The sequence below is a fragment of the Thermobia domestica genome, chromosome 9 (genome assembly GCF_964235325.1).
Source record: "Thermobia domestica chromosome 9, izTheDome1.hap1.1, whole genome shotgun sequence".
NCBI lineage: Eukaryota > Metazoa > Arthropoda > Insecta > Zygentoma > Lepismatidae > Thermobia > Thermobia domestica.
This window is the reverse complement of record NC_137462.1, coordinates 78,478,621-78,491,515: the sequence shown is the minus strand read 5'-3', so window position 1 is coordinate 78,491,515 and position 12,895 is coordinate 78,478,621. Positions and strand designations below refer to the sequence as shown.

The following is a 12,895-nucleotide window of genomic DNA, read 5'->3' as shown; positions in this document are numbered from 1 at the left end:
AATGTCATATTAGTGTTGCCCATGAAACGAGACGAGAAAAAGTTTTATTGTCTCGTTTCATTTTTTGTAAAAGTCTCGCCTCGATTCCCAAACGGTTCTCTCTCGTCTTAAATCGATTCTAGGCAAGCCATTTTCGTCTCCCTTCGAAAATTTCTCATCTCGTGTGTCGTAAATGTATATACACAATAGACTACCGACTATTCGGTCTAATGTTGCAGAAGGACAAGCCGGATAACAAAAATGCCGGGTACATTGGAGTACTATGATTGTTGCTCCACACATACCATTAAAACACACTTTTTACATTACATTCCGTCTCATTAATATTACATGACTATTTAGTACAGACAAGTAATTTATAAATATTTGTTAATATGGTGGCCAAAATTGATGGTAATCTATCAGATAGTTCTTGAAACTGTTTGTTTCCCTGACGGACAGAATGAATATAGGACTATAGAGTTTTGGTGAACTAAATTCGTTAATGAGTGATGACGGAAGAAATACAAGAAAGGGAACCAAGAGAACCACCGGGAAAATTTTCAAACACAAAATTAGCCATCGAAAACCAACATGGCCTGGGTTAGAATACCATAGGTGAAAACTCTACCACTGAGTCATCAATCACCCGCTTATGAGTTTTATTAATTATTATATTAATATAAATTAATGAATGCCTGCTTATGTTAATTATTGAACAACTACATTGTATACTTCGTTAAGTCAAAAATTATAAATTTGTATTTACTGTACATAGGTATGTTGACAATAAGCGAATGTTATTAGAATGGCTGTCGAGATTTCTTTTCCTTCACTGCCTTTCGTCTGGTTAAAAAGTAGTTTGCAGTGCTTGGGAGCAGCTGTAGGTGGGAACACGATAATGTTTGAGACATACCAGCGACTTTTTTGTGTGTAAAAATAACACCTTTCTCATAAGCAGTAAATAACTGCAGTAGCAATTCTCTACCTAAATGATAAGACATGTCCAAGTACAAGAAACTAATACAAGTTACAGTCTATATTCATTATGGTGTTCTTTTTAAACAGGTACTAACTAGGGAATTCCAGAATTTTTCCGATTTCCGGAAAGTAAAATTTTCGATTCCGGAAAACAATATTTCCGGAATTCGGATAATTTTGGCCATCCCTAGTAAACAGCTTTAGATTGTGTATGGCTTGAAGATAGTGACTTTAATCTTATCAAAAATATGCCAAACATTATCTGTGTTACAGAACCGAAAATAGATAGGTATCATTCGATTGTAACTTTCATGCACTTCAAGCATTCAGGTTGAAATACATGGGTAATTTTTCCCGCGAGTGCTTGTATACTCTTCCTCTCAATTCCCCGAACTTTGAAAGATTTGTTTATCACTACTTAACTAAGAAATCCTCTGAACGTTTGTTTACATCCTAATCTACTATTTCAATAGTGATTCTCAAGAATCCAACAATGCACTATGTTTAAATCAAGAATATCGATTCAAAATTGCGCCTGTGGAGGTCTTTCGTTCTTATGAAGTCCGAGCCACATGAAATGTCCGTTGGTCTTTATCACTTTATTTAAATGCTGTTCTCATTAGACAACTAAATGACGTTCTACTTAAAAAACAACTTGGTAATATTTATATATGCATTTTTTTTCAATATGGCTACCAATTTTCACATACATACAAAGTTTGATAGGTAAAATAGACTTAGATTTAGAACGAAATGATCAAACCAGTGAAGAAGCTCGAGTTCACTAAGGCAGCTAATACCAGAGAGCCATATTTCAATTTGCCCAACCCTGACAACTAACATATTCACTATTTTATTTCTAGCACAATAAAATCACACAGAAAAGTATACCCCAATGCAAAGTATTTTAGCCCTTTTATTACAAGCCTATGAGCCCTTTCACTACTACAGAGCTTCAAGCTGGATAAATTTGAAAATCTTACTTCTTTCCTATCTAGGGATTTAGGATTTAGATTTCTGGGCTTTCGGCATCTGTGGCCATTTAGCCCGTCACGTATGAGGGATGACGTCCCTCGGCGAGCACACTATCTGGAGAAAGGGAAGAAAAGAAGTGGCCTGGGACCTTTAAGTTAGGTACCACCCCGGGATTTGCCTGGTGTGAATGAAGAAAATCCAGGAAAACGTCTTTCAGGATGGCTGGCCTGGAAAAACTTTTTACACTTTTTCGACCGAGTGCCCCCACTGGGAATCGAACCTGGGATCGCTTCTTTCCTATCTTTCTCCTGCAATTATCCAAAGTAAGAATAAAAAACTTGATATTGTCTTCACTGTCTAAGAGAAAAAAAAAATGAAATGAAATTTTTGAGTTTTACGTCCCACGGTTATGCCGGTTAGGCTAAAGGAGACGGTGATGATGAGAGATTAATGAAATGGTGGAATGAAGAAAGTGGGAGGAAACGGGAGAACCCCGAGAAAACCCACGCACACGGTCACTGTCTAAGAGAAAAGAAGGCAAAATGAATCATTACTTTTCCATATGAAGTCTAACGTAGCATGGCTACGAAAGTTAATTTAACATTTTGGAAGCCTATTCAGACTTCATAGATTGATTTGAAGCTTAACGTACCTTTTAACACTGAGGCTATATGAGACATGAGCCTACAACTTAAGGTGGGATCGAAATCACATAAGTTTCCACCATGAATCGAACCTAGGTCTTCCCCGCAGAAGGCATGTGTGTTAATCATATAGACACAAGTATTCAGGCTTACATTTTACAAGAATGAAAGCTTAAATAATGTCAATACAATAATATGAAATAGTCTAAAAAGTTTTTATGCAGTGTTACCCAGCTCTCTAACATGAAAGCTATTTTATTTAGCGTAAACATTTACAAATACAAAGCATGCAAAATTCATAACAAAGGCATTTTAGTAAAAGAAACAGAAAACTATTGTTCGAAATTTCTATCGTAAAACAATGAGGTGGTATATGGTTCTCTGGATGGTCAGACATATGGGTTGTCTCGTCGACAGCCAATTTCTGAAACGGCTAATTTGAAATGGAGTAATTATATAGATTTACTCCTTACTTTCAATTTAATATTTTATTATTACTATAGTCGTAACTGACAGACATACTCAAAACTACAAATCCTACACATCTACCACTTAAATTTTATTAATGTATAATACAATGGAAATTGTATTCACCTTAGTTATGCGTTATAATTTTTATCCGTTATTGTATTTCGGCCTAAAATTCTGCTGAGGCCATCATCTGGGCAACTAAACTAGAACCAAATCTCGAGCTGCTTTTTGGATCACATGCCTAATTTTTTCTTAAAAGTACACCCTGTTTTAAAAAAATATATATATACGTACTTCGAATGCATATATTTATTAAACTTAAGACATACGAATATGAAATTTTACACACATATTTGCGAACCTCTAAGTTCAAATTACAGATGTGCAATATGTCCTCCATCAGCGACACGAACAATATAACATCTATACTCAAATTCCTCCCATACTCTGGCAAGCATGTCCTGCGTCACTAATGTTATGGCAGTACGGATCCGGTTCTTCAACTCTTCCAGGTTCTGTGGGAGTGGTGGTACATAATCGTTATCTTTAACGAAACCCCACAGGAAGAAGTCACAGGGTGTCAAATCCGATGACCGTGAAGGCCAGCTGAGACATACTAAGTCACCAGCTCCTTGGCGACCAATCTAACGGTTCGGCAGAGTTTCATTCAGATATTCACACACTTGGCGACTCCAGTGAGGGGGTGCCCCGTATTGTTGAAAAATGAAGTTGTCTTCGTGCAGCCTCGAAAACAACCAGTTTTGTAACACAGCGGGATACTACTGACTGTTAACCGTGTTTCCATTAAAGAAGAATGGCCCGTAAACAGATGATCGGGATATCGCACAAAACACATTGTCTTTGGGCGAATCTCGTACATGTTCAATGACTAAATGTGGGTTCTGTAGGCCTCAAATTCGAACATTTTGTTTGTTTACTTGACCACTAACACGGAAAGTCGCTTCATCACTGAACACGATGCGTTGTGCAAAAGTGTTATCATTGTCAATAGCATCCAGAATCTCGTTACAAAATGCCACACGTTTGCGTTTATCAGGACGCAGATCTTGTAACAGCTGTAACTTGTAAGGTTTCATAACCAACCGACGTCTCAAAACACACCAAATTGTTGTTGTCGGCACTTGTAACTCCCGATTAGCACGACGAGTTGGTTATGAAGGACTACGTAGGAAAGCAGTTTGAATTCGTGCAACATTTTCTTCAAGAACACAAGGGCGGCCAGGACTCTTTCCTTTACATACACATCCTGTATCTACAAACTGTCGATACCATCTGCGAATGTTTCACCCATTCGGAGGATCAATTTGGTACCTCAACCTGAAACGTCTTTGCACTGTATTCACGGAATTGCACTTCGCAAACTCGAGAACACAAAATGATTTCTGCTGCGGAGTAGCAATTTTAAACGGTTACCAAGCAAAACAGAAGACAACTGACATCTAGCGGCTATTAATATAAACTAGACTATGATTTCGTTTCTCCAATAGCCGAGCCGAGGAGCAGCGATCGATAGTTTGGACAAAATAATTCTTCGTAATACTATATTCTTTTTGAAATAGGGTGTACGTTTAATGTGTGTAACTTTTATAAGTAGACCCATGAATTAAAATTCAACAGATACGAGGTGCATCCAGAAAGTAAGTTCCGATTAACTGTAAAATGAAAGATGAAGATAAGAAGAAAATTATTTTATTACTGTGGAGTTAGTGATACATAATCTATTTTTCAACACATGCAGTATCCTTGTTGAGGCATTTGTTATGCCGCGGCAGCAGCTTTAGAATGTCTGTGTCAAAGAATTCTGCCGCCAAGGATTGCAACTACAACCAGAATGTCACAACCGTCTACAACTCAGCTGAGCTGCCGGAACTATCTGGCTAGAAATCGTTTCAGGTGAAGGAATCGGTGGAAGTCGCTGTGCGCGGGATCAGGGTTGTACGACTAGTCACGTAGGACACTCATGTTTTATGCCCGGTGACGTGCAATTGAGGAACTGACCTCTTTATGGTGTTAATGTTGCAACAAGGAAGAGCAAAGCAGGAACTAGGCGATTCTTCTTGTGCTCTGCTGACAGTTGTTTTGGAACCCATCGTGCATACAAGTTGGAAATTGCAATTGCTGAGTGACGAACTCATACTGCAAGGAACAGGAGATCCGTGGAAACTGACGTGAGAGTTTGAATATTGTGAACTGCCAGTTTTGCAGAATTGCTTGCTGCACACTTTCCACCAATTCAGGCTAACCAAAGACAGTCGGGTTAGCACGATGTTCGTCGCTCACATTGGTGTGAACTGCTGTGAATTATCTACACAATCTTCTGACCATACTCTTAACATCAGATCTATATACTTCACAAGATGGTGGATCTTCGACACTGACAACTTCTTAATGTGGAAATACTTGATTACAGCACGTACCTCACATGCTGTATGAAAATGTATGCCTCACATGTTTACCGTACAATAATTCCCATATCACTCACTTCACACAACTGCACTTGTGCCATGTTATAGCTAGGTATTCCCCTCCACTTCTGGGCAAACGCGTCTTGCTGTGACCATTCATACCATCTTGGAGCACTTTTGGAACGTACTTTCTGGATGCGCCTCGTAATGAATAACGATAATATTTATTGTTACTCATGATGTTTGTTGAATCTTACAGACAAAGGTTATAACAAAAATTGACTGTGCTCATGCGTCTATTTATAAAAGCAACAGACAGAGGATAAAGTTTTTGAAGAAAGTAGCCATGTGATCCGCGAAGCAGCTCGAGAATTTTGCTCTAAGCTAGATACCCAAATGATGATGTCAGCAGAAAATGATGTCGAAATATAGGAAAGGATAAAAATAAAACTGTATAATTAATATAAATACAATTTCCATTTTATACTTAGTACTACCTTTAGTGTACGTATATATACATTAGGACAGAAACGTACCTGATTGCAGAAGATACACATGGAGTATCAATAGCTGTTGAACATGAAATATCGGAGAAGCCGGATGGACTCAAATCTTCCTGCAATGGACTTAAACGAGCCTTCTTCTCTGGAAAGAGTTCTCGCGCTAAGTCCCTATAATAAAAGATTAAAATAATTTACAAATAGTAACACCGAAGAATTTTAACATGTAGAAAAAATCGACAGAATCGAGTTACCTACAACAGCTTTTAATCATATTTGTTTTTATCAGCTGGGTAGTAGATACGGTATGTTTTCTCAAAAGTAGGGTTAATCTTCATTTCATAACGATTTCCAAAATACTTGTATCAGAAGATCCAAGATATACTGTAAAACTTTAACCCACTTGTTAAGCGCATTTTTATTTATTTTTAATCTACGATAACACGTCAATATAACCATATGACGAATGGAATGATATGATCAAGAAAATATTAACGACGAATTGTTAATTTTAAATTTATGAAGTCTTCAAAGTGGTGTACAATGAAGTTACACAAGACAAATTAGTCAGGAAACACGTAAATTCCTTCGACGTATAACTAAGAACAAATTATTGATGCGCGTTCCGCCTATACATTGACAGCCAAAAGAGGCCCACAAGGATATTAATTTTTTGATAAATCTTTGCGGTAGCGTAATAGCACAGTAATTACCATTTGAGTTGAACATCTACCACCCATCATTTGTACTTACGATGTTGAAGAGAGATTTTCTTTGGCGCATTAGATTTTTAGATACTATATATATATCGTCGTCGGCAATTCAAAACCTGCTATGTGACATTTTCGGCCGTTTCGAGATAACAGTACTATCTGGTGCAGCTTTTAGACTCTTTTAGACTCTCTAATTTATTATTATTTGAGAAGGTATCAAGTTACGTGGAGCATCAAATATTACTTATAACATCACTTTTATAAAGCGAAAAATCTAACCAGGATACTGTTTTTCGTTTCTCCTGAAAAATTTATAAAAATGCACATAGCAGGTTTGAATTGGCGACGACGATATATTCAAACGAATAAATAAATAAATAAATAAATAAATATATCCACCCATATACAATGTTTGTATCTTATATAAACATTACCAATTGTAATACTGTTGTTCCTTGCCAGATTATGTACTTAACTTGTTTATGTCTTATGTACTAAGCAAGACTATCCATGTTGAACTGACGCTAGGGAAGATACAATGTGCATGCACATTAGTACCTTCTGAGCAAAGTTATTTTCCTAAAGATTATAATTATTTCCTTACTTATTATCATCGTTCTGCTATCCTTTTCGCAAATAATCATAGCTATAGATCTTGAATGCATAAAATTAGAAAAGAAGTGGGTTATCATAAAGTTATGTATTAAATATCTTCGCATGTGAAACGTTTTGAATTACCGTATACTTTTTCAGACATTATTGAATCTAATTTTGACGTAATTGAGGCCAGATTAAACCTGATCTTACTTATTTTGTCTTCTGGTTGACCTACTTTTAAATTTCACTCTAAAATTGATATTTTTCTAGTCTGTTTCATTCATTTATTAATGCACTCTGCTCTGATTCTGGAGGGCTCTAGCATACGCCAAAATATGAATAGAAATGTGTCAGTTTATTTATTTATTTTATTTTATTTATTGATTCTGTAGTTGAACTGACCGTTTTACCAGAATTCTCATATGTCGAACAACGGTGACAATGTGTGGCTGCGCTTTTAATAATATACTCAAACTTCATCAGCATTATCGTTAAGATATAACTGCAGAATTAAGTCGACGAAAGATATATATGTTCACGTGCGAATTTCCATTGATCTCACTGCGCTAAAGCAAAGAACTGTGTCACAATACTTTAATGAGCAAGCGGACGCTGGAATGCCTGCCTATAAACAAAGTTATCAAATCTCAAGAGCGTATTACGAGGGGACATGCTTATATACCATTTCATTGAATACTGTCGGAGGGTTGCTAACGTAACAAAACCACCACCGAATCTATATGTGCGACGACTAATTTCTATAACTTATTGCAATACGTAACTGTCCGCCCAAAACCAGATATTCGTGTCGTTATCCCATTTTTATAACAAACAGTTCCTAACTAGACCGCATAAAACATCCTAATTCTACTTCGAAAATAACAAAACTCACCCAGATGTTCCTATCGTATTGTTTAAGCTCTGAAGCGGCTTTCTTTTCAAACTTGGCGTAATAGAGGGCGAAGTGAAAGAAGTACTCATGCCATATGGATTTTTCCATGCCTGAGGAGTTGGTGGTATCTTCTTTGAGAGTGATTTGTATTGTTGGTAATGAGAAGGCGCTTGTATCTACAAAATGAAATCAAACACACACTTTAGCCTTAACACGAAAATAATAATACGTACTAAGCTCAAAATATAACTAAATATAGCAAAACAATATTTATTATCATTATTTGAGTTATACCTTTCACGTTTTTGTCAACGAAAAATATTGATAATGAAATAAATAGTGAAAGAACAAAATATGACATCAAAGTCCTTAGAGAGATGCGAATGCACGACAGACAAGTCTTGCGATCGCCAACCCAATCCCTTACACCAGTGTTTCTCAAACTTTGTTCCCGAACTACAAGTTGTACGTGACTTATGCCCCTGTGGTCTTCTTCGATTAAACGGTAGTCTAAATACAGAAAAAAAAATCAGGAAATTGGATATCACAGACTAGTGTAGAATCTCAAATATATACTGTATAAATTATATAATTTAATAAGTAAACATTATACGAACTCGAATAGCTTATTGTAAATGATGATACCAATCGATAATTATTTATACTGATAGAAAACTAACTAACAACTGATGTAAAAGTTTAAATTCTGATTTTTTCTAAGGGCACCCAAACCAAAGACAAGATATCCAAGTGACAGCCAGCCTATATTAATATTCCGACATAATTCCGCATGTGTTAACTGACAGTACGGAAGCACATTCTGCCATATTTCTGCTTTTCTGTTGTTCTGCTTTGTCGAATATCTACGTCATCTGAAACGACTCATTATGTAAAATTCTTTTCTTAACCCTCGTATTATAATTTGAGTCTATTTTTTACTTTATCGTGATTTCTTTCGCGATTACTTCCACATATGGATTCCAAATGTGTTGTAGTTTTACGTATGCCTTAATTCTATGGAAAAGAAAACATGAAATAATAATAATAATTCAGTTTAACGTCCCATGATTATTCCCTTTAGGTTAAGGGGGAGGATGATGGAAGAATTGGTGGAATGATAATGTGGGAAGATGGGAGTACTCCGAGAAAACCCACGGACAAGATGTCCATGGAAAAGAAAAGGGTAATACGTAATTTATTTAATTTCTAGATATGACATAAGAAAACTGGATCGAGTCCAGTAGATCTCATTTTGTAGTAAGTGTGACTACAAATGAAAATACGTATTATTGTTTCAATGTTCTGCTACTCTGGATTCTTAAAAATTCTGACTGGAAAATGAAGCAGAAACATCCCAACGCCTATTTCTGCTAAAGCTAGATTAGATGGTACGTCCCTCCGTTATACAAAGATACCATTTATCACAATAAGGAAGTCAGCTCGGTAATACATGGAAATGCTCGGTATCCACATACCAGAGAATGTTTCAGTCGCCACTACATCAAGTGGAGTTGGAACGAAGAAATGGTATTGCAACATGTGTCCTAGGTTATCTGACTATTAAACTGAGTTTGTTTGTCAATTGTACCTACAATGGACTTAGAAAAATCACTTGAAAAAACTGTCCATCCAATATTTGACGTGCAAAGGCAATTGAAACTGAACCACATAATTTTCATCATTATTATTTCATTTTTTAAATACACCAGTTAACAATGGTGAAATTTTCTCTACTAAAGCTAGTTTTTGTAAAATTTGTAGAATACAGCTGGGGTATAAAATGAACCATATCTGTTGTTAATTTTATATAATAAAGCGAAGATTAATCAATAAACAGAAAAAGAGAGAACTTTTTATTGACCCAATTCCCTTATTTACCCAACACGTCCGTTGGCTAGTCTCACCATCAGCATTTTCTTGTATCGTCAAGGGAAACAAATGTATCCATTAAAGACGATCATTTTCTTTATGATTTCTGATTTTTAGAGGCTCTTGGCAGTTCACGAGCGGAGCACGGAGCGTTCGCTAGTGTTTGCACAGGCAATTTCTCCGTGATTCTGCTGTAGTCTCTTTCTACTAGAGAACTAGCCTGAGACGACTAACTCTGACAATCCAGACTAGTTCAGAGATTCCGCCTTTATTCGTCGCAAGCAGGATATCATGGCCAAGGCACACACATACTTTTCTAAAAGCTATTCTTTACTCGAAACCTTATTTCAATCCTTTCTCTTTTTGGAAGTGTTAGTTTCATTTTCTTCAATTATTTTCCTTATCACAGTCTACCATCTTTCACTTCTCTAAAGACATCACTTCGACTTCAGTAGTAGCAAGTCCAAATCCTAATTAAAGGGAATTTTACATCTCGTTAAACTATATAGATGCATTATGATAAAATATTCTTGATAGATTTAATTTTTTTGAAGGTATTTTTGTATATTTTTCTACGCTTAATATAAAAATAATTTTGAAAATATATTAGAATATGCTGGAAGTATTTTGAAAGGATGATAAATTTGCTTTCAAAGAGAATACAAGTAGATTGGTCCGAAAAAAAAAAAACGAAAAAAACAAACAAAAAAAAAAAAAAAAAACGTGCATATCAAAGGAAGTTAGTTTCGCATAAAAATACAGTGGATTCTTTTTAATTCAAAAAATGTTTATTTTCCTTTAAAGTTTTATTGAAAGCAATGGTAAAATTAGGCGTAAATCGAATTTTTGAACCTCTTCTAAGAATAATTCAAATTAAAGTACAAGAATTTTTAGTGATGGACAAATTGGAAACAGAAGAAACCAGTTTCAATTGGTTTTTAGTTGTCAGGTTCAGGAGGCACCCTTAGTGAAAAGTAAAAACACAACACATCTTATGATGATAAAGACAATGATGCCGACAGGCGATAAAGTACAGAAAGAGCGTATGCCGACTTAATTTTAAGCTTCCGAAACGGTTGAAAACTTAAGATTTACCGAATGTCAACCAAATGCTACTGACGTATTTCACGTAATAAACAAAACTGAAGAGTCTTCTGACCGTGTAAAAACAAACACAACAAAACAAAGCAAACTAACTTCTCTAAGTAAGGAAATATAATATAGATTGTTACTCGCGTATGTGGCTTTGTGTGTTAATTCAGTATGGTACTGTATTTAAATATGTTTTCTATCGTACAGGTGACATAATTTGTCCAAGAAAATATCGTTGATCTTGCAAATAACAGGCTGCCTTAAAGATAAAGTATACTACACTTTTCTTTTCATATATAACATTTTTGTTTCTTTGATTTTAGATATTTAAAAATTCACGTTTTTGGATATTTTGAATAGTTAGATTTCCTCGTATCTCTTTGGACTTAGAGTTAAAAAGAGCTCGCTGTACATAAATAATAATTATTAAAAATAAATAAAAATTAATACTATACCATTTTTTCTCGGATGAATTCATTGACCTTCGGGTTTGTCTTCATGTGTTTGATAGTATCAGCAAATCTCAACGTATCAATAGTGCTGTTAATGTGAAGCTCTGAAGGATTTACACATACAATAAAGACGCAGTAACTATTCAGGTTCAGAGAATCTATAAAATAATAATAAATACAGGTTTCACGATATGATATTCACGAACATCCTTGTAAATACTAATATATTTTCGTATCAACTAATTGTACACTATGATTAAATAAAAGTATTTACCTTTTTTGTAGCGTATCTTTTTTTTCTTCCTTATATATTTCACTCACCTATCTTCCTGCGAAAAACAAAATTTGTGTTAAATGTTGAGCTTACACTCCTCCTGCGTATTAGCTTATCTGATCATCTCTGGTACAAGTGTGAAAATTCCTTGTTTTAATTCTAAATTCATGAAGAATAGTATTTCTTGACATGTTTAAAAAAAAATATCCAGAAAATATAGTAGTTCGCAACACTGGAATAACTTAAACACTAGCACATTGAAAATGGCAGTTCTTAATGATGCATCAGTAATGCTTTTCCAAGTATTTAATAAATAAATACTATTCTGCACAAAATTTAAAACCAAAACAAATAATAATCATACTTACCAGAACATTCATAGAAGGTTAAAAAAATAAAATAAAATAAAATAAAATAAATAGTACGTGGGAAAAGAAACTGAAAAATTTTCGCAAAACGATAGGTGAGTGAAATATGAGAATAAATTACCACGTAACATAAAAAGTACATACTTTATCAGGGTGTCAACTAAATGTTCATTTTCAAATTCCAGGTTTTATCAAGGTTTTCAAGGTTTATTTTTCCTTTTTTTCCAGGTCTATTCAGTAGAGTGATATTTATTGTAACATGTATAAGTTAATGCAATTTTATATAGTTCTTAACAAAAACTGGTAATAATTAGAGAATGCATATGGCAAGTGAAAGTTTCTTTAAGTGATAAGATGAAACTGACTGAAATGTAGGTTCTCAAAACATTTTACACAAGAAAATGTTTAATTAAAATATCCCCTACCAGAAGACCGGTTGAGAAAAATGTGCGGTAGTTTTAAATGTCCTAATATAGGAATATTATACAGGGGTGAACCTTAATTAAACCGACAAACTTCGGGAAATGATTCTCGGCACCCAAACAAGAAAAAAAATCCTCTTTAACTCTTCTCCAGGGCGCATAGTTTCCGAGCTAAAAGGTGCCGAAAGTGTGGAAAAATGAACTTCCGACGCCTATATTTCCAAAATTATCCAAAGTAGA

General features: G+C 35.0%; 1 protein-coding gene across 2 annotated transcripts in view; it reads right to left on the bottom strand.

Annotated features, from left to right (window-relative positions):
• LOC145694776 (uncharacterized) overlaps positions 1-12,895 on the bottom strand; it is an 85,294-nt gene that overhangs the window by 42,644 nt on the left and 29,755 nt on the right. For both annotated transcript variants that reach the window (XM_081771406.1, XM_081771407.1), the window contains exons 7-9: positions 11,595-11,749; positions 8,179-8,354; positions 6,013-6,147 (exon numbers count right to left, since the gene is read on the bottom strand). In XM_081771406.1, coding sequence (XP_081627532.1) covers positions 6,013-6,147; positions 8,179-8,354; positions 11,595-11,749 — 466 coding nt within the window. The remainder of the gene's footprint in view (positions 1-6,012; positions 6,148-8,178; positions 8,355-11,594; positions 11,750-12,895) is intronic.